Here is a 19093-nt window from a genome sequence, read left to right as displayed (position 1 = left end):
GCAATAGAAAATGAGTCAGAGCTCCTCATACTTCTACCTAGATATATAGATACATATATGTAGATCAATATGATATATACTGGATATAAAACACAAGTGACTTCAATCTGCTATTAAGTAGAATTTTAATCAGGAGTTCTGTTTTGATTGCATTAGAAATCACAGTCACCACCCACGTATGCTATATTGACTGAGAGGAGAAAAAAAAATCTCTTTCCTTTATATATAATTTGTGTTACAAACAAAGGCTATGATTGCCAATTTCAGTATCTGAGCAGAGGTGAATAACACGGCCAGCTCTTACACTGCTGAATGGTGGGACCTTGACTTATGTTGCCAACGTGCCTAAATAAACACTGAAAGAACATTTTAAAGAGGTGGGATAGTAACAGGCTTTCCCTGTCTTGGTTTGTCACAAATGACTTTTTACTTGTTACAATTGTCCTTTAACTGAGCAGCCTGATTCCCAGTGGAGTGTTAAAAGTCCAAAGTTCCACGCAAATGTGCTTTTTATATCATCTTGCTAGAAAATGCATCAGAGGAAGCAATGAGTGGGTGCGATAGCTGTATCTTCAAAGAATATTTCAAGCTGCCTGCAGCCTGACAAAACCGAAAAAAAAACCCCAAACAAAACTGATGTGAAATGTAAACTGTGACTGAGAATTACTTATTTGTAACTGTTACAATTTCGTTTAACTTGTAATGGTAACAGATTACTTTTTAGAAGTCCCAAAAAACAAACTTTTTTGAACAATTATTGTGTGTGTACATGGTTATATGGTTATATATATATATATATATATATATATATATATATATATATATATATAATTACATTTTTAACTATTTATGGGTCTATTAGATTAACCTAGAAAAATGACATAAAGGTTTGAAATGCAATATATACTGTTCTCATATAGTGTGTTACCACTGGTTACAAAAATGCAATAGATTTATTGAACATACAAATCTTTTAATCTACAATCTAGTACATTGTCTGGCCAATAAACCATGACAGAATGTTAGAAAAAAAAAAGAAAAGAAAAGAAAAGAAAAGCAGTATCTGCCTGGCACTGTCAATACAAGGCTGTTTTTTTTATGTATTTATTTATTTATTTTTAACAGCTTAAAACAAAGGAGGCCAACATACGCTTAAACTTTACTTTAAATATAGGCTACGAGATTTGTACGACTGAAATAACCGAGTCAATAACATCACAAAGAATACGTTATTATACTGCAGACTGAGAGAGAAAATAAATCGCCCACAAGGGGTAAAAATCGATTTCTTTTTGAACAAGCAAAACATATAAGCATATTCTGCAACAGGAAATTTCACAGACAGCAGTAGTGTTATAGCTTAACTTCCTCAAACTTGTGTGTGTGCGTGTGTATGTTCGTTTTTAGCGACTGCACCAGTTGTTAATATTGACTGGTGTTTCCGTATCACGACAAGTGAGAAAGTCAGCAGCATACATCACAGAGTGAAAAAAAGGAAGTGTTCTTTGACTCGAGACTCCACTCCAGGCTTGCCCCTGCCAGGGAAACAAGGAATAAAACAAACCGCAGGTAAAAAAATAAACCACGCACTTGTTAATGGTTAACTTCTTTGAAGGAAACTATTAACTCGGTGTTTCATATGGGATACGTTCCAACGACTAAAAAAACATGCCTTTCTTTCTTTCCTGCTGGAGAAAATGTATTTATGAAAAGCAAAATATAATTTCGGGAGTATGAACTGGAATCGCAGCCGCAGATTAGTTTCAATTGGCAGGTGTGTGCGCCCTTTTTGGTTGACTGGACGTTTTTGCTTTTACAATATAATATAATGTAACCTATTTGGGACAACACAGACAACGTTTTTGAGAAACTTATGTGTCTACATATGTACATATTTTTCTCACCTTGTAAAAAAGCTTACATTATCTGTATGAAACAGTGTGAAGTACGTGCTGTAAAATGTGTACTGTAGAGCGTCGAAAGTAAAAGTAGACTATTCTATTTCTCGTGCTGGGGTGAAACAAATATAATTTACCGTATTTATTGTAGGAAATAAACAGATATTTTCTTTAATTTGACAGGCAATTCTAGCGATGTATGTATGTGTTGGTAAGCGCTGGTTCAGCTAGTTGTTCTGGTTCATAAGACTTGCTGGTTGAGGTCCAAGAAGAAATAAGTCTCTTCTTCTTCTTCTTCTTCTTCTTCTTCTTCTTCTTCTTCTTCTTCTTCTTCTTCTTCTTCTTGAAACATAATAATTGGCGCAGTTTTTTTTTTATTCTTGCCTGTTCCTAGTTTTCCTGACTGGATGTTCAATGGCAGGCGGGACAGTGCGCAGGAGGACGAGATGAATAACGATCCGATCCTAGAAGAGACTTTGATAAAGCGCTCACAGCAAAAGAAAAAAACCTCTCCACTCAATTACAAGGAGAGGCTGTTTGTGTTGACCAAGACGAGGTTAACATACTACGAAGGCAGAGCAGAGGTAAACAGCTGTCGTTAAAAGTAACATTTTGGGGAATGTAGCATTGTAACTTTTAAAAAGTTACATTAAGAAAATATGCATTGTTTTATGTAACTGTAAAGACATTTATTGCAAATACATCTTTTACAGTTTTTCAACGGTGTACATGTTAAACATTTCTGCTGTTCAACATAAAACTTACAATAGTCATTGTGCTGTGGTTCCATTCTGGTGGTCTTGCATTTTTATCTATTTGGTTTTTCAGTGAACTGCATTCAGCTTTCATTTCCTGTCACAAATGATTTGAAACCAGGAAATGGTGTGGAGTTTGGGGATCATATTGTAAGATATTGACATCTGCAAATGTCCATAGAAGTAGGTCTGAAAGGGATCTGTTGGTGCTGCCAGAGAAGCGAACAAACCCCCCCCCCTTTTTAACAGCCAGACACAAGTTTTGTATTATATTTGAACTTCAATGTTAAATTCTTTCTGAATAGTTTATGTTGAATACATACTGTAGCATCATAGCAGACCATGTGCTTTCTTGTGCTTACCGGACATTTAAGAACTGCTGTTAAATTTTCAACATCTTTTTATGAATCCTGAATCCTGATCTGATCCTCCAGATGGAATTGGCATTTGTTATTTGTTTATATGTTTTATAATATGTAAGTTAGTGTTTACCTTTTAAACGTTGTGTATTTCACAGTGAACTTTGTTACAGAGTAGAGAGAGCAGCATTGGTTCCATAGTGGTGATACAAGCATTATGTACAAGAGAGCTAAATATAAGGATGGTTTCTTGTAAAGGTTATGCAGTGACATTGCTATATACTGTACCACAAGAACTGGGTTCAATAAATGATAAATGTATTGGATACTGGATCACTCTTGCAAGCAACTGTATTCATCTAATTCTTATCATTTAAGTGTATGCATTGCTAAACAAACTATCGCTATTGCCCATGACAGAAAGAAACGTTTTATCATAGAACATCCAGTCCTTTGTCTTTTAGGATTAGTCTTTTAGCAATACCGACTGCCCTTTGCCCTTGATTCACTCCCTCTCAGTTATCCAAACTGCCACAACAATACAGCATAATTCTTGCATTCTGTTTTTAACATTGGTAAACTGAACCATTATAGCTTGTATAAATGATACTTTTGGGAGATAGATGTTACTGCACTAGAGGCTAAACACAAAAACAGGGACAACCCACCAACAATTAAGAGTAACAAACTGGGGCCCATTTCCTAATGCTGTTACTTTAAAAAAACAACAAAAACAAAAACTCCAGTTATAAGAAAGCATTTTTTATATTCGGTACAAAATAAATTTTTTTTTTTTTTACATTTTGCCACAGTTTGCAATTCTGTTTTAAATCATCTGTATGTTAACTGTAATACAGCTTTAAATCCTGCAAACAAGCCTCCATTCCTAATTGTAATCTTGTTTTAAATCTCGCAAGCAGAGCCTCCAATAGGATTGTAGTCCCACTCAATAGTTGGAGCGGGATTAAAGTAGTCAGAACGAATCAATGATAGATACAAGTCAGGAAGGAGGGACATTGCCCAGCTGCACTGGGAAAAGGTTTTTTTTTTTTTATTTTAATGGGAAAGGGGTGGGCAATGTGACTTGAGTAACTATTTCTACTATTTTTCCAGTGTTTATTGACTATACACCAATTTAATTATTTTTAGTATCGGGATGTTTTATTGGTTTAAACCGAACTTTATTGGTTTAAACATACTTGTATTTCATAATAGGGATAATATCTGAAATTGTTCTTCTGAATGTTGGATATTAATGCTATTCATGAAACTGTTCCAGACTGTTGTCAACAACAACATGAATATCAAACTCTTAAGCATGCATTTGTTCATACAATGTATTATTTTTCTCTGACTCTGTGTGCTATTTTGATGGTATAGTATCTGGAAACCACTGTTGCACAATGTGTTCCTGATTTAGCCAGATAAAAGGTTATCATGTATGTGAACCCCAGTTATATTATCTTAATGGGTTATCAACGGCTTGTGTAAGACCCTGTGCGTGAGGGTGAGTGACAGTGTGCACTGCCCCTGTGCGTATCTTTGTGTTTCATGTTGTCTATTATATGTGGATATAGTGGTGCGTGGGATATAACTGGGTCTGTGTAGCATGTGTGATTTTAAAATATATAGTTGTATTTAGGCACAGGGATTGGACAGTAACTTCACGTGCAGATAAAATATGTAATAGTATGTGAGCATGGGAATTGCACAAATTAGTTCACGTGCTGGGATTCAAGTGAATAATTAATTAGTAATTGAATCCCGGCACAGCTGTATATATAGACGCACAAGTCACTCATTCTGGGTTGGGTGTTTAGGTAGAAGGAATGGAAGAGAGAGGTTAACCTTTTTATTTTATTTAATAAAAGAGCTGAGGGCCATTGCGCCTCAGTTTCATCAGCAGTTTTGCCCAAGCTGTGTGTCTTCATTTCCTGGCCTGATGTCACCCCTATAGTCAGCCTGTTCACAGGGTATCATACAAATAAGGATGGTAATAAAGCAAACACAGGTCCTTTGTTATAGACAATAGGTACTTCTTACATTCACTTTTTTTTGTAATATGCATCACTTGTGAAGAGGTGTTTCTGTATTTATATGATTTTTTTTAATTTTTTTTTATGTTAACCCTGATACACAGTAAACAGTGTGCCCTACTGCTGTTATTTGACAAACAATATCTTCAACCCCCTAAAGCTGCCTGCAGACATGGTCCACTAACTGTATATTCCCCCTGGAAGTTCCTTCCACCAGGTGCAGACTTTCATGTTCATAAAATAACCCCAAGAGCAAACCTATGGTACTCTGCATAGTTATGTAGCACCAGGAAGAACCCCAAATGCAAACCCCTGAGGCAGCACTACTAAGAGACCTCAGACCCACATGTTTCTTCAAATTACCATGCTGCGACTTTGTCTCTGCCCATCAATGAAAGAAAAAAATCTGGTCCTTTCCCTTGAAACAGAAGCAGCAACTCAGCATGTTGTCTGTGGCAGCTCATGATAGAAATTACAATTCTACATACATACAGTGTTGTTGACTTTGATTTGCTTTAATTTTTTTGTAATGCTAGAAATGCAGTATGAGTAGCTATGCTATACCATAACTCGGCTTATATACTACGGCAAGAGGCAGTTGGAAAATTGCAAATAATCACGTCTACCTGGAATGTTTCCAGCATGTTATTTTATTATCAGATTCCCTTGTGTTATCTTCATTGTTATGTTTTATAATAGCATATTTGCCTACTGCATTGTTCATTGTATTATTGGTCTTTCTGTAGCTAGTAGAGCTGTGTTTGCATAATAACGTATATTTAAATGGTTTTGAAAGGGTATGCATGTGTGAGTTCGTCCAGCATTATCTCCTGATATGGGAAAACAAAAGATACACAGCACAAAAACCTTTTCACACAAAGTAAATTGTTCATACTTGGAAAAAAATGCATGAACACCACTACGAAGGTTAAATAATGAAATTTAATGGAACCACACCCTTATTTTCCATTGTTTATCACATGGTTGGGTCAAACTGTGTTGTCGGGTTACAGTTTTATCAGAAGGGAAGTGATATAGCAGTGTTCTTTTTACATGAACTGACCCATGGTTAATCGAATATAGGGCCTGGCAAGTGTAAATTCATACACTAATATAAGGCAAAAAACAACTGTGTAATGAACCATGCAGATTTGCCAATGTTATTTATTTTAGGTACCATTGCAGTGTCACAAACAAAAGATCCATGGTAGTAACAAGATTCATGAAATGAAGAGCAAGATAAAAGATCAATGAAAATGTTATTACTTAATGGAGCCTGCTTCTAAGTGTCTCACTGACTGGGTTTCCATGCAGCTTAGAAAGCCGATACTGTCCACATTCAATGTTTATGTGACGTAGCACACACATACCATACACATTCCATGCGCTATACAAAGCGTGTGTCTAAAACATTGTATTACTTTAAGGGATGGGCAAATCATCTTTTCACACTAAAAGTAACATAAAAAAAGAAAATAACTCAATTTTCATTGTGTAACGTGAATGTGCCTTCAGAGAAAAAGACTTCAAGTAGAACCCTAAGTAGCACAATCCACAGAGTAACGCTTCTCAGCTTTTCTTGTGCATTTACCACATACTGCACTTTCACACTGGGCACAGATATCAGAGGTTTTATTTTTTATTTTATTTAGCTACCTGGCATTCTTTTCTTCTGCATGTGTCACTCGGTGCAGCACTGAATCCAGGTTGAGGTGTAGCAGTCTGCTGCTTTGCAGTTTTCCGATCAAAATGTTTCTGCCGAAGCTCTGTGGCTAGCTTCAAGATGAAATCTCTCCTACTGATATTTTCCCCAGTGCATTCCTTGCACAAAACGAAGGAATTGATGGCTGCCAGGTTCAGCACATTGTAAAATACAACAACTGGCCACCGGCGAGAACCGGCTTTCACTGTGCACTGACCTGCCATCTGGTTTAAAATGCCCACTTCGTACATTGTGTCATTGTAGAAATCCACAGTCTCCATTTTTTTTCTTTGACGTATGAATGGAGCTGAGAATAATTACACTCTTTCTTGGCTTGCACTTGTAAACAGTTAACTTAGCACTGTAGTTGTGTTTCAAAATTGTACTGTAGTAGAGCTGTGGATGCCAGTTTTGCGCAGATGTTTTTTTTTTTCTTCCACTCTTTTGCCAGTCAGCATTTTGTATCCTATGTACCCCTGCTAAAGCACAGTGTTGAATGTGGTGTAGCATTCACATATCGATTAATAAATGAAAAGCACAGAGAGTGCTATCAATGTTGCGTTTTGCGTAAGGCTAGGGCCTGAAGTTTCAGTCAAAACATTGTCTACAGCCCACCTTCCCACAGCTTCAACACCACGATTTATAATTTCCCAAATGGTGCCATCCTTCCCAGTCTCCTGAATGCCTATTCGTGTTGGCGATGCAGCTGGAGTCGCTGAACTTGATACAGCTGCAGGTGAAGCGGTTGGCATGGCTGGCACTCTTGTAGCTGCTGCAGGAGATGATACAGGCAAAGCGGCTGGCACTGCAGAGGATTCCCCAGGACTGCTGCTTCTGCCACGACCTCTTCTGCACCTGGGGAGCCCTCTTTGTGGTCATAACACTTCAGTGGCACCTTCTTCGCTTTCACTGGTGGAACTGCCTGTATTACAAATCCAGGATTCATCGCTGTCGTGATCACTCACATTCCTTGCATCAGAATCATCTTTGGACAAAACGGTAAACATATCAATCGCTTCTTCAGTGGTCATGCGTCTTCTTTGAGCCATTTTGAGTTGCAACCTAGTGCCTGTCAGTGTAAAATAGTAATGCTATATGACGGCAGACTATATATGGTCATGTAGACAGCCAGTTCTCCGAGGAATTGATAGGATTCTATTAGGTTATATTCAAAATAATAAAAAAAAAACATGTATTGTAAAAGGCAGTCAAAATAACTGCTTTGGCCGTTCTAGGTGGGCGGGATTATAGCTTTCTTATTTTCGCGATCCTGCCGTTCAAACAGCATCAGGGTATTTAATACACATATTTAGGAAAAATCATAAACGAACAACGCATAACTTTCAGAAACGCAGAGTAATTTAAATTTGAAAACCTCAAACCGTCAAAATGACTGCTGTGGCAATTCTAGTGTTTAAGCAGCTGTACCGCTGAAGAATAAAAAACTCAAATTTGTACCAAAATATGTATTAAATTAGCGTAGCTGTACCACTGCTACTGTCTACCGACAACACTAGGCTTGAGCAAATTCATTGAGCAAGATTTGTTTTAAAAATGTGAAAACATGAAAAAGAAAAAAAAAAAAATTGCAGCGGACAGCACAGATAATTGTTGAACTCGTATGGACTACTGATATACTGTTTCATCAATAACAACAAGAACAAAGTATATATAATAATATTGTAGCGTTTGCGTGGAAATTAATGAGGCTCATTGAGGAGATGCAGGTTTGAAATTACTGCAAATTTTACCAAACCGCAATTCTGATGCAGCAGAGATGGACAATGAGGAATCTGACTCTGAAGCAGACTGGGTTTGCGAAGATGAATCTTCCAGCAGCCATGACACAGACGGCTCAGGCGATCCCATGGGAGAAGAAGCAATCCTGTGGCAGCCCCTGCAAGGATGCCAGCCACTTCACCTGCATCAGCCCCTGCACCTGATCTAGCCACTACTTCACCAGAGGCAGCTGCTTCTCCAGCGGTAGCGCCAGCACCACCTCCCACTCAAGAGGCTGGTAATGATTGCACTGTATAAATCCTGGTGTTGAAGCTGCAGGTAGAAGCGGTGAACGTAATATTTTGAGGGAAGTTCCAGAGCCCACGGCATATGCAAAATGCAACATTGCTGACAGTGCATTGTGTGCTCTTTGCCTATTGACTGACATGCATACACTTCACCACATACAATGTTACACTGAAGCAGAAGCTCAGTGACAACTATGAGATGATCCCTGGTCAATGCCCTTGAAGGAATTAGAAGCTTTCATTGCACTAGTATATGGCTGTGGAGCATTTGGTGCCAGAAGCCTGGGTTACTGTTGATAGCTGTGCCAAATGTGCAAAGACAGTAAGTGCACTGCATATTTTGAAAAGCGCAGGATCTGTGTGATTTGTGCCAGCATTTAGACTTTGTAAACAATTGTAAATGAAGCCCATTCTGTTCAAATGTTTATTTGTTCATGTCATTTCAAGTATAGTATGTCTGTGTATAAATGTATAGTTCAGTTGCATATATGCGCTTTGTTATGTAGACAATGTAAACCCATTTGTTTACATTTTTTTGATACTTATTTACATTATTTCAGTTGGCAACTACACACCAATGTGTAGTTTGCTCAGAGAAATAATACAGGGTTTCAGTCCCAAAATAATAATAAACAAAGGCAATGTCCAGGCACGGCTCCACGTCCTTCACGGTGCTCACCTGGTGGTGAATACACAGTGTACAGTGACTGGTGCAGTAGTTGTAATCCAGGGTTAATGCTGGCTTGACAACGACAGCTCCCAGGTGTTTAGCTGTCAAACAATTATAAATAAACACACATCAAAATACATCACTCACGTTTATACATTTTTGGTCCGTTCGCGTGCAACCATAACAAAAAGGAACAGATTGCTTGGCCACATCCCCTGCAATACCTTTAGTCATGCCCCCTGCAATAGCTAGTTCAATCATGTATCTTCCAATCCATGACTGACACATCGGGTACCACATTAGGGTGATGATTTCTGGCATTGTGACTCCACCCCTTGCCTGGACTGACCCTAGAATGATCTGCCAAACCATACAGCTCCTGTTATACCGTGCCCTCACAGGTTCGGGAAGGAGATTATTGACTTGGATTAATTTGCTCTCTGTCACAGCCGGTCAAATGGACTGGTCATGGTTTTTCTAGGTATGCCTTTAAAAGCGGCTGTTCTAGTGTTAAGGTCTTCCTTGGTTGTTGAAAGGGTTCATCTTGTCCCCCCTCAATCATTATTCTTACATGTTCAGTATATTGCAGGATATCTACCCAGACGCCATTCCATATGTTTTCATTTTTCATATTTTCCAAAGTTCGTGGCCGTTCTAGTAACTACATTAGCTGCTGTGGAGAGCGAGGCCTTTTCAGACTGTAGTGCCTTGTGTGTGACATGAATTAATAACTGCAGGTTGCATGCACTGACATTTCTCCACCTGCACGCCCAACACGTATCACTCAGGCTTGTCAATTCAACAGGCTTTACGCCTGAGATGGTTGCATGTTTTAAATTGTCATCATGCTGGTTAAACCAGCAATGAAGTGAAGCACAGGGGAATCAAAAGTGAAACGTGGAAGACAAGAGGAACAATTTCTGGGGAAATTTGAACTGTGGTTATTTCTGTGTTTTTTCTATGTTCAGCTGTGTTTTAAAATTCACATACAATTCACTTAAAAGAATGAGTAGCCCTATTTTATTTTCAGGTTACGTGTTTGAACTGAAAGAGAAATTAACTATAGCAAAAACCTATTTTGAGCTGGTAGTGTATTATTATAAAAAATATAGGTAGCGTTGTGATACATGTTTTTTTCTTTGTTTTGTGATTTGGATTGTAAACATTCTTGGACATAAACACATTTGTCAGCCAATGAAAGGACACATTAAGTTATTATTATTAATCTTTTCTTAATATTTTTAAGTAATTATGCAATATTTAGTTTTCAATAGTGTAGTTCCCTATGCAGTTTGCATGAATCTGGGGGTTCTTTAATGTTTTTAACACACCTACAGTAGAAGACAATGAGGCTTAATATAACATGGTTACTATCAAGAGCCACCAAATGTCGATGCCGTGCAACCACACGCTATTGTTTGGCCTCTATCACACATTGAGGTCCAATATTACTCTACAGTATCTTCTACTATTGTATCGTATATTTTTTTTCTACAGAAGAAGTCCAAAAAGGGATCTGTTGATATACAAAAAATCAAGTGTGCTGAGATTGTGAAGAACGATGGGGGGATTATTCCATGTCAAAACAAATATCCATTTCAAGTAAGTGTTGAGTGAATTTATACATATTGTGTCAGTACCACATTTGCATTCAGCTGGGACATTGACTGATTTTATCAATTTGTAAAATATATCTACCAGCGGTTTAGAAAACATTTTAGAAACATTCAAGAAATACCTTTAGGCCAATTTACAGTTTGATATTGCTCCCTCATGAATAACTTTTCTCTTCTAGGTTGTGTATGATGCCAATACCTTATATATTTTTGCCCCAAATAATGACAGCAGAAGTGCATGGGTCCAGAATCTCAAAGAAGGTACATGCTCATACCATTTTATATTGTTGTTTTGGATTGTAAATGTTGTTTCAGTATATTGAAGATTTGTTTTTTTATTTCAAACATCACTAATGTTTTACTTTAATTGCATTGACATCCTGCAATTTTTAGAAATGATAATGGAGAAGTCTGTTAAATATATAACTGCACTATAGAAGGTTATTTATTATTATTATTATTATTATTATTATTATTATTATTATTATTATTATTATTATTATTATTATTAGTAGTAGTAGTAGCAGTAGTAGTCCTATTTAAACATCTGTTGTGATGGACTAGACCAGCCATCAAGTGACAGCTGAAAAAAAGATTCTGTTTTACACCCTTACACAGAGGGTGCTAACAAGGTCATATATTTAATTAAATATGACAAACCAGTTTAAAATGGACTACAAGTTAAATGTTCATGTGTATAATTGAAGCAACAGAAATAGTGCATAGCACTCCATTCAGAGCCCACTCGTCAATAAAGGTCAGGATTTCACTAGTGAACTCTGCATGGGTTTGTCCAAATTAATACGTGATCGGACCAGGGTCCTGAGACCCTCCCCGGCGATCTTGTGCTTCCTGGTCTTGTAAATGGCCAGATCTGTAGTAATAGCAGTTCAGTCAGGAAAACTTGTGCGGTAAAGAACAATATTTATTAAAGCTTAGTCAACAAACACTACATTATACATATTTTCATTACATCTTTAGCCTTGGGCGTGACCTTTCAAGGTACTCCGTAATTTAGTTTTCTGATAGTGGAAAGCCTGACTGTAGGGAAGCCATGGGCAGGGGGCAGGATAGCTGCCCTTCCCCTTAGATGAAGCCCAGGATTTTGTCAGTTCCTATTTAATAAATAATTTTACAATTCATTTTTGCAGAAATAAGGAATAATTCCATTATAGTTGCCAAATTCCACCCCCAGTTCTGGAATGAAGGAGTCTGGCTCTGCTGTAGACAAGCAGAAAAACTAGCACCCGGCTGTGAAGAGTACAACCTGTTCGGGGACAGTAAGTATATTTTTCCAAGATGTTTATTTGTTTCTTGAAGGGCTTTCATAACTTTTCCGTCTATGTGGTTCAGTGGTTGAATCTACAGTATAATAATTACCCCAATATATGTCTTTTTATTTTAAAATGTATTTATTTTTTTCAGTTTCAAGAAAGCCTCTTCCTCCAACACCGAATTCTGAGACTTTAGAAAAGGTAATCTTGAATTTTACCTGCTGCAAGTTTTCATACTGTTGCTTGGCACCATATATTTGACCTAATTAGTGGTGGGTACAAATACTACTATTATTTAGATACTAAAACAGGGCCCTTTCTATACCAAGGGTAAGACAATCAAAGTCTCTAAAAGTGAATTAATGACTCTTGGAGAGTAAGAAGCTTAAAATGTAATTTTCTGAGATTTATTTGTACTTACCCCTAACTTTTCTATGATTGCAATATATGTGAGTGGTTCTTATTGCAATTATTCAAGTACTGTTTCTGAGATATGCATCTGTAGCAAGGTGTACTGTCATGTGTGGGTATCCACTGAGAGAACGAGAGCGACACTGAGGGTTTGACACTGAAACACTGCACTGGCGTCCAGGCTTTATTATTTACAAAGACGCAGTTGCAGTGGTTTGTGATTTGCAGATAACACACACAGTGGTTTCCAGAGAAACAAAACAAAAATGCAAAACAAAATACTTTACAAAATACAGCTAAAAAAATAAAGTTGACCATATTACGGTCGTGCGCTACCTTCGCTATGTAGGAGGGTTCCGCACCAGGAACTCTACACAAGCACACCCTCTGTAAATTGATTTGGGAGCGATCCCCTAAACTATCCCTAGCTCTACACTGTTTAACCATCCCCAGTTGCAACACTATCAGGGTGAAATAGGCTTACTTTGTTTTGTTGAGCTGCTCTTCCCAGAGTCAAAGTATCCACGCTCCATTCTTGGTTTGTTTACATTTGTCCAGTGGCAGCAGGCCAAATGCGGAAGAGGTGGTTCTTGAATTTCAGTGTCATCTTATGGTCAGAAGCTCCTCAGAAGACACCCTCCAGCCAATCAGGGAGGCTCAGTCATTCTGGCTCTGACAGCACCTCCCTAACAAACGGTTGAGAGAGGCACGGTAGCTCCTGTTGCTCTGGCTGTCTGATCTATGGCTCCTCCCACATGGGCACCCAGGACGACAACTGTCAAGAACTAAAATTCTATTGAAAACTATGCACTGTGCAAGAACACATTTTTAAAATATGCCAGAAATACAAACACCGTGTATTATTCATAATTACATTAAAAAATCCTACATTAAAAAAAATAAATAAAAATAATCCTAGCCATACATTATTTAGGATTGCTATGTTATAGTCGATATAACCTGTCACTATAGCTTTTGGTTTTGAAACAAGAATGTTGTTTCTCCAGCCCCGCCGGCTGCCTCCACCTCCACCTCCCACAGAAGATCATACAGAGGACAGTGAAGAAGAAAAGGAGAAAGTTGTCATAGCCATGTATGACTTTGAGGCTGTGGAAACTCATGACTTAAACTTGGTTCAGGGTGAAGAATATCTAATCATTCTCAAATGTGATGTACACTGGTACAAAGCACGGGATAAATATGGGTAAGTTATCTGTACATCTATCTAAATACCAGTGTATGTTGCACGGTACTGAGGTACAGCTGGGTTTTCCAAGGATTATATTTTATTAGAAAAGGATTCAGTTCCATCAGCCAATCAGCTTACAGCTCTAGCAGGCTTCTATCAGACAATAGATGCCCACCAGTACATCACAGCATCAACTGTGAATCAAATTTAAAAACAATCCACACAAATACCGCAACCAGTTTATCTGTAGTCCATTCCTGTACCCGCAACTGCCGAATCGGCCAATCACAACTTGTCAGCTCGAGAAAAGCAATAGTGTATCGTCCTGTAAAATGGCAGGGCTTTTTATCATAACAAATTTAAGATATATTTTGAGCTGCTTGTGATGTTTGTTTTTTTCTTGTGCCAATTGTCCTTTCCTTGTTTTAGTTAAACCAAAATTTAGAAAAATATAACCCTTTCAAAGAAACTTTTGTCATTTTTTTCTTCATTTTCTTTGTTGTTTTATTTGATATCCAGTGTATCATGTAATCATGTACAATAGTACACCCAGACAACACCTAATAAGCTATGTGCCTGTAAAATAACTAATACCTCAGCTTTTAAATTACTTGGCATGTGCAAGCTATTGTCTGTTTCCTTGAAAAACATTTGTTTTTAAGATTTTTTTTGGCAAAGACATGCTCCACGAGCATTTTTGTTTTCATGAGTAGTATGTGTTGTTTAATAGGCCAGAGACATCTTTTTCTACAGAAGCACCTCTCCGCCTCAGTGAATATCTAAAATCCCCCAATAATAGTTTTTCCACATTCAGCCAGAGCTAGGGATTGTGTGAAGTTTCTACATGCCATCTACATTAGTGATTTGTACAATGAAAACATAACACAGTTTTACTGTCAATTATTTTTAGATTACACATCATAAAAGGTCTATATAGATTAAATATTTAAAATGTTTTTTATGCTGTTGAAGTTTTGGGGTGCTTCCAAATGGGAAGGGGGGGGGGGGGGGGGGGGGGGCTTGTGTAACACCTTTACACCATTGGTACTGTCTTGATGACAGAACATAAAATACCTCTCAGCTGTTTATATTTCACCTTGTATTCCAGAAATTGTTGTTTACTCCAACAGTCAGGGTAATTAACAGAATTAATACTTGTGGGGGATTTGTCACTCTGTGATTGCTCACTCTTTAAGCCTGGGACACACATGAGCGGCACGGCACAGCTGGGCATTTCTACCGTTTGATACCGATAGTCCACACCCGGGCAGACATGGGTGGTATGCGACTGACTTTTCTTACAATATTGTAGAAAATTTGAATGGTACAGTACAGTTATTGGCAGCAGCGATCCAGATAAGCTGCATACTTGCCATTTTACATATTAAAAAATCCAAAATACTTACTAAATTTAAATGTAATGCATAAAATTATGCATAGCAATTGTGGTGCACAGCTTGTCTGTCTAGTAACTGAAGACATTGTATTCTGGGAGATGTAGTTAGTGGAAGTTTTAAGGGAAACAGACAAGCTGTGCAGTAAAATTGCTATGGGTATTTTTCCACATTAAATTTAAATTTAGCGAGTATTTAGGATTTTTTAATGGGTAAAAACGTCAGGTAGGCAGCTTATGTGGATCGCTGCTTGCAAGTGTGTTACAATTCACCAATAGAAATGTAGGAATCTGCTGCCACTCAGTAGCTGGGCTGTGTTTTAAATGTTCAGAAGGAAGCAGTATGAGATACAAGTCAGGAAGGAGGGATATTGCTCAACTGCACTGTGAACATTTTTTGTTTTGTTTTTTATCCCAGAGGGAAAGGGGGCAAGTCAACGTGAATTGATTTACCATTTCCAGTGTTTTTCCTGTGTTTATTAGCTATACACTGATTTCATTTTTTTGTATCAGGGGTGTTTAATTGGTTTTTATCAGTTAAAACCGAAAGTCAGCCCTAATAAATAAATAATCTTTATATTGCGCATTTTATAGTGGACCACCATCACAAAGCGCATCTTGTAAAGCGCTTTGTGATGGTGGTCCACTATGAAACCACACAGCCTCCTTATAATATATTTATTAATTAATTATACCACTGATAGTATCAGTCATTTTAAAATGTTATGCAACAAGTCCTTTGAATGGGATCATATTTAAGATGAAAAAAGGAACATTTCATATATATTCTTTAAAGAAAAGAAAACTGCTCTGAAAACTGAATGAAACACCATTTTGTTTAATTAAAAAAAAAAAAAAACTCTGCCAATCTATTTGAAAATTACACAACTAAGTACAGTAGACTCAGGTACTGTGTAAGAAATAATGCAAATGTCAAGGTTACATGCTGCCGCAAGTACAAAACATGCCCACACACTAGTACTCTCTGTGCTCTCATTCCTTCCGTTCAACAGCCTGTAGTTCATTATCTGCCAGTTAGAGACCTCTGTGTCAGTCATTAGCACTTAAAAAGTCATTAATGTGTAAATGGATGTGATAACAGAAGGTATTCGATGCTAACACTGCCCCAAACCACCAGTTTCCATTATTAATGTTGTGTTTTGCTATTTTTATTTTTACAAATTTAATTCTAACAGACGACATAGCAGGAAGTGTTTCACCATCAAGTGGCTTCCTCTTTGAAATACTGTTATTTACAGATATTGAACAAGGCTTTATTCCGCATCTCAGAATAGTTCACTTAAAGAGCTGACATATAGTGTGGCTGTAATAAACAGTCACAATGTTTAATCATTCCTTTCAGAAATTGTTCATTCCCTGTCGTTAAAAATACAAGTATGAAGTATGTAATTATTATATATTTTTTACATTTTTGTATTTAGACAGGAAGGATACATTCCTAGCAATTACGTAACAGAGAAGAAATCAAATAACCTTGATCAGTATCCGTAAGTATGACTCACAGTTCTTGCTTATTGACCTTGATCTAAGGAGCATAAATATACACATTCAAATATGTACCATAGAGGGTTAATGCTAAAGAAATTCTTAAACTTGCACATATTTGTGGTTGAACAGCAGTAGACAGCTGCATAATTATAGCTTGAACAGTGGTAGGTGTTTGTTTTTGAGGTCATGGTTCTTTAAGGCCATGAAGGCTGGCCACAGTTTTGTACCAAACTGAGCAAATGACCTACATTTAAAAGAAGTGAACAAAGCATATATTTTCAACCTGTTCTTTTATTATTTTTAGATGGTATTGCAAAATTTTAAACCGAAATAAAGCAGAACAGCAGCTCAAAACTGAGGTAGGTGTTTTTGCTGTGTATTCGTGCTTTGAATGATTGTGGATTGGGCAAATATTTAAGCATTAATGTCAGATGCATGCGGCTCAAGATGCCTTTTCCTGAGGAATTAAAAAAAACCTCAGTGAAGTCCTGAAGTGTGTCAAAGAATACCCCACTTTGCCACAATGTTTTAACAGGAAAATATTTCCCTTAATGAGTAACTCCCTGCAACACTCTACCCCTAGTGGATGTAAGAAATGCCACATTATTTTCTAAATAGATTTGCAGGGGGGCAGGCTCATAGTTACACTCTTGTGTACCACATTTAAGCATGACTCTGAGAGTTCTATCGAGGCCACAGAGTTCGCTAGGGCACCAGGATGTGATGAATATGTGAATCTAAACAAGAAGAAGAATACTTTGCATACACAACAGCACGCACACCGGTCATCTAATCATCACATTTGTATTCCAGGACAAAGAAGGAGGTTTCATGGTGAGGAATTCAAGCCAACCTGGAACATATACAGTGTCCCTTTACACTAAGTCTGGAAGGTGAGTAGCAGCGATGCACAATACTCTGTACAGTTTTTAGTTTGTTTAGTCTGCACTTAGTTTACCAGGATTTTCCAGATCAAAACATGTTTTACCCATTGCTGTTGTAAAGCGTGTATGATTCTGTTGGTACTCAAAATGTTTGTGACACACAGCACATCTGTCATGTCATCTGTCAACGTAACTTATTACTGTCTATGACTGACAAAGCCTTATCATTAGTTTGTGTGAATTTGCATACATTCCTGCACATTCTGTTTTCTTGCGAGTCATGGTCCACAAGTCTTAATGCTTATACAGTACATGACAGTTTATAATGGGTTTTTGTATTTTATCCTAAGTACAATGGGGTGTATTAACAAGATTCTGGTTAGTTTTCAGAACATTCCTAGAATTCAGCAAGTTGTGACAAAAACCTTGGCATAAGTACAGAAACACTGCTGAAGTGCATTGAGCATCATTCTATTAATCATATTTAGAATTATATTATTATAAAGTTGTAGCAAGTCTTTCAGATGAAATTCTTTTTTTTTTCCAGTGAGGGCACATCTCAAGTGCGACATTACCATATAAAAGAAACCCAAACATTCCCCAAGCAGTTTTACTTGGCAGAAAAACATCACTTCAACTCTATCCCAGAACTCATTCAATACCACCAGCACAATGCAGCAGGTATTCCATGTACTGTCTCTTGGTAAATGTCTACTAACTAGAACACTCTTTTGAACCATGGCATCTTAAAACAGCAACAATGACAGGGCATGAGTTTCATATAGCATCTTTGCATTATAAAAAGTAATTAACCTTCTCCATAAAGGTCTTACTCATTGCTAAATAGCATATCATTGTATGTATATATATATATATATATATATATATATATATATATATATATATATATATATATACACACACACATACATACATACATACACAGTGCCTTGCAAAAGTATTCAGACCCCTGACCAATTCTCTCATATTACTGAATTACAAATGGTACATTGAAATTTCGTTCTGTTTGATATTTTATTTTTAAACACTGAAACTCAGAATCAATTATTGTAAGGTGACATTGGTTTTATGTTGGGAAATATTTTAAGAAAAATAAAAAACTGAAATATCTTGCTTGCATAAGTATTCAACCCCTGTGCTGTGGAAGCTCCCAGTTTGCACCGATGAAAGAAATTGCCCTAACGAGGACACAGTTACCTTACCATTGGCCTCCACCTGTGAACCATTAAAGTTGCTGTCACATTTTCTGGATAAAAACCCCACTGTTGAAGGATCATTGGTAAGGCTGTGAATCTGAAGGAAAATGAAGACCAAAGAGCATTCTACAGAAGTTAGAGATAAAGTAATAC

At 37.2% G+C, this 19093-nt stretch overlaps 1 protein-coding gene across 4 annotated transcripts in view; it reads left to right on the top strand.

The window, feature by feature from the left end:
- The first annotated feature begins 1383 nt into the window (after positions 1 to 1383).
- Positions 1384 to 19093, top strand: part of LOC121324252 (tyrosine-protein kinase Tec-like) — a 47487-nt gene continuing 29777 nt past the window's right edge. Inside the window, exons 1-11 of one of the 4 annotated variants that reach the window (XM_041265941.1) lie at positions 1384 to 1569; positions 2293 to 2482; positions 10945 to 11049; positions 11243 to 11324; positions 12215 to 12343; positions 12489 to 12538; positions 13756 to 13952; positions 16773 to 16838; positions 17144 to 17198; positions 17653 to 17732; positions 18271 to 18404. In XM_041265941.1, the coding sequence (XP_041121875.1) occupies positions 2306 to 2482; positions 10945 to 11049; positions 11243 to 11324; positions 12215 to 12343; positions 12489 to 12538; positions 13756 to 13952; positions 16773 to 16838; positions 17144 to 17198; positions 17653 to 17732; positions 18271 to 18404 (1075 nt within the window). In that variant the 5' untranslated portion in view covers positions 1384 to 1569; positions 2293 to 2305. Of the gene's footprint in view, positions 1570 to 1643; positions 1775 to 2264; positions 2483 to 10944; positions 11050 to 11242; positions 11325 to 12214; positions 12344 to 12488; positions 12539 to 13755; positions 13953 to 16772; positions 16839 to 17143; positions 17199 to 17652; positions 17733 to 18270; positions 18405 to 19093 lie in introns of those variants that run through there. The other 3 variants (XM_041265948.1, XM_041265956.1, XM_041265931.1) reach the window with 3 other exon arrangements.

This window comes from Polyodon spathula, chromosome 1 (assembly GCF_017654505.1).
Source record: "Polyodon spathula isolate WHYD16114869_AA chromosome 1, ASM1765450v1, whole genome shotgun sequence".
Classification (NCBI taxonomy): domain Eukaryota; kingdom Metazoa; phylum Chordata; class Actinopteri; order Acipenseriformes; family Polyodontidae; genus Polyodon; species Polyodon spathula.
This window is presented reverse-complemented; position numbering and strand designations above follow the sequence as displayed.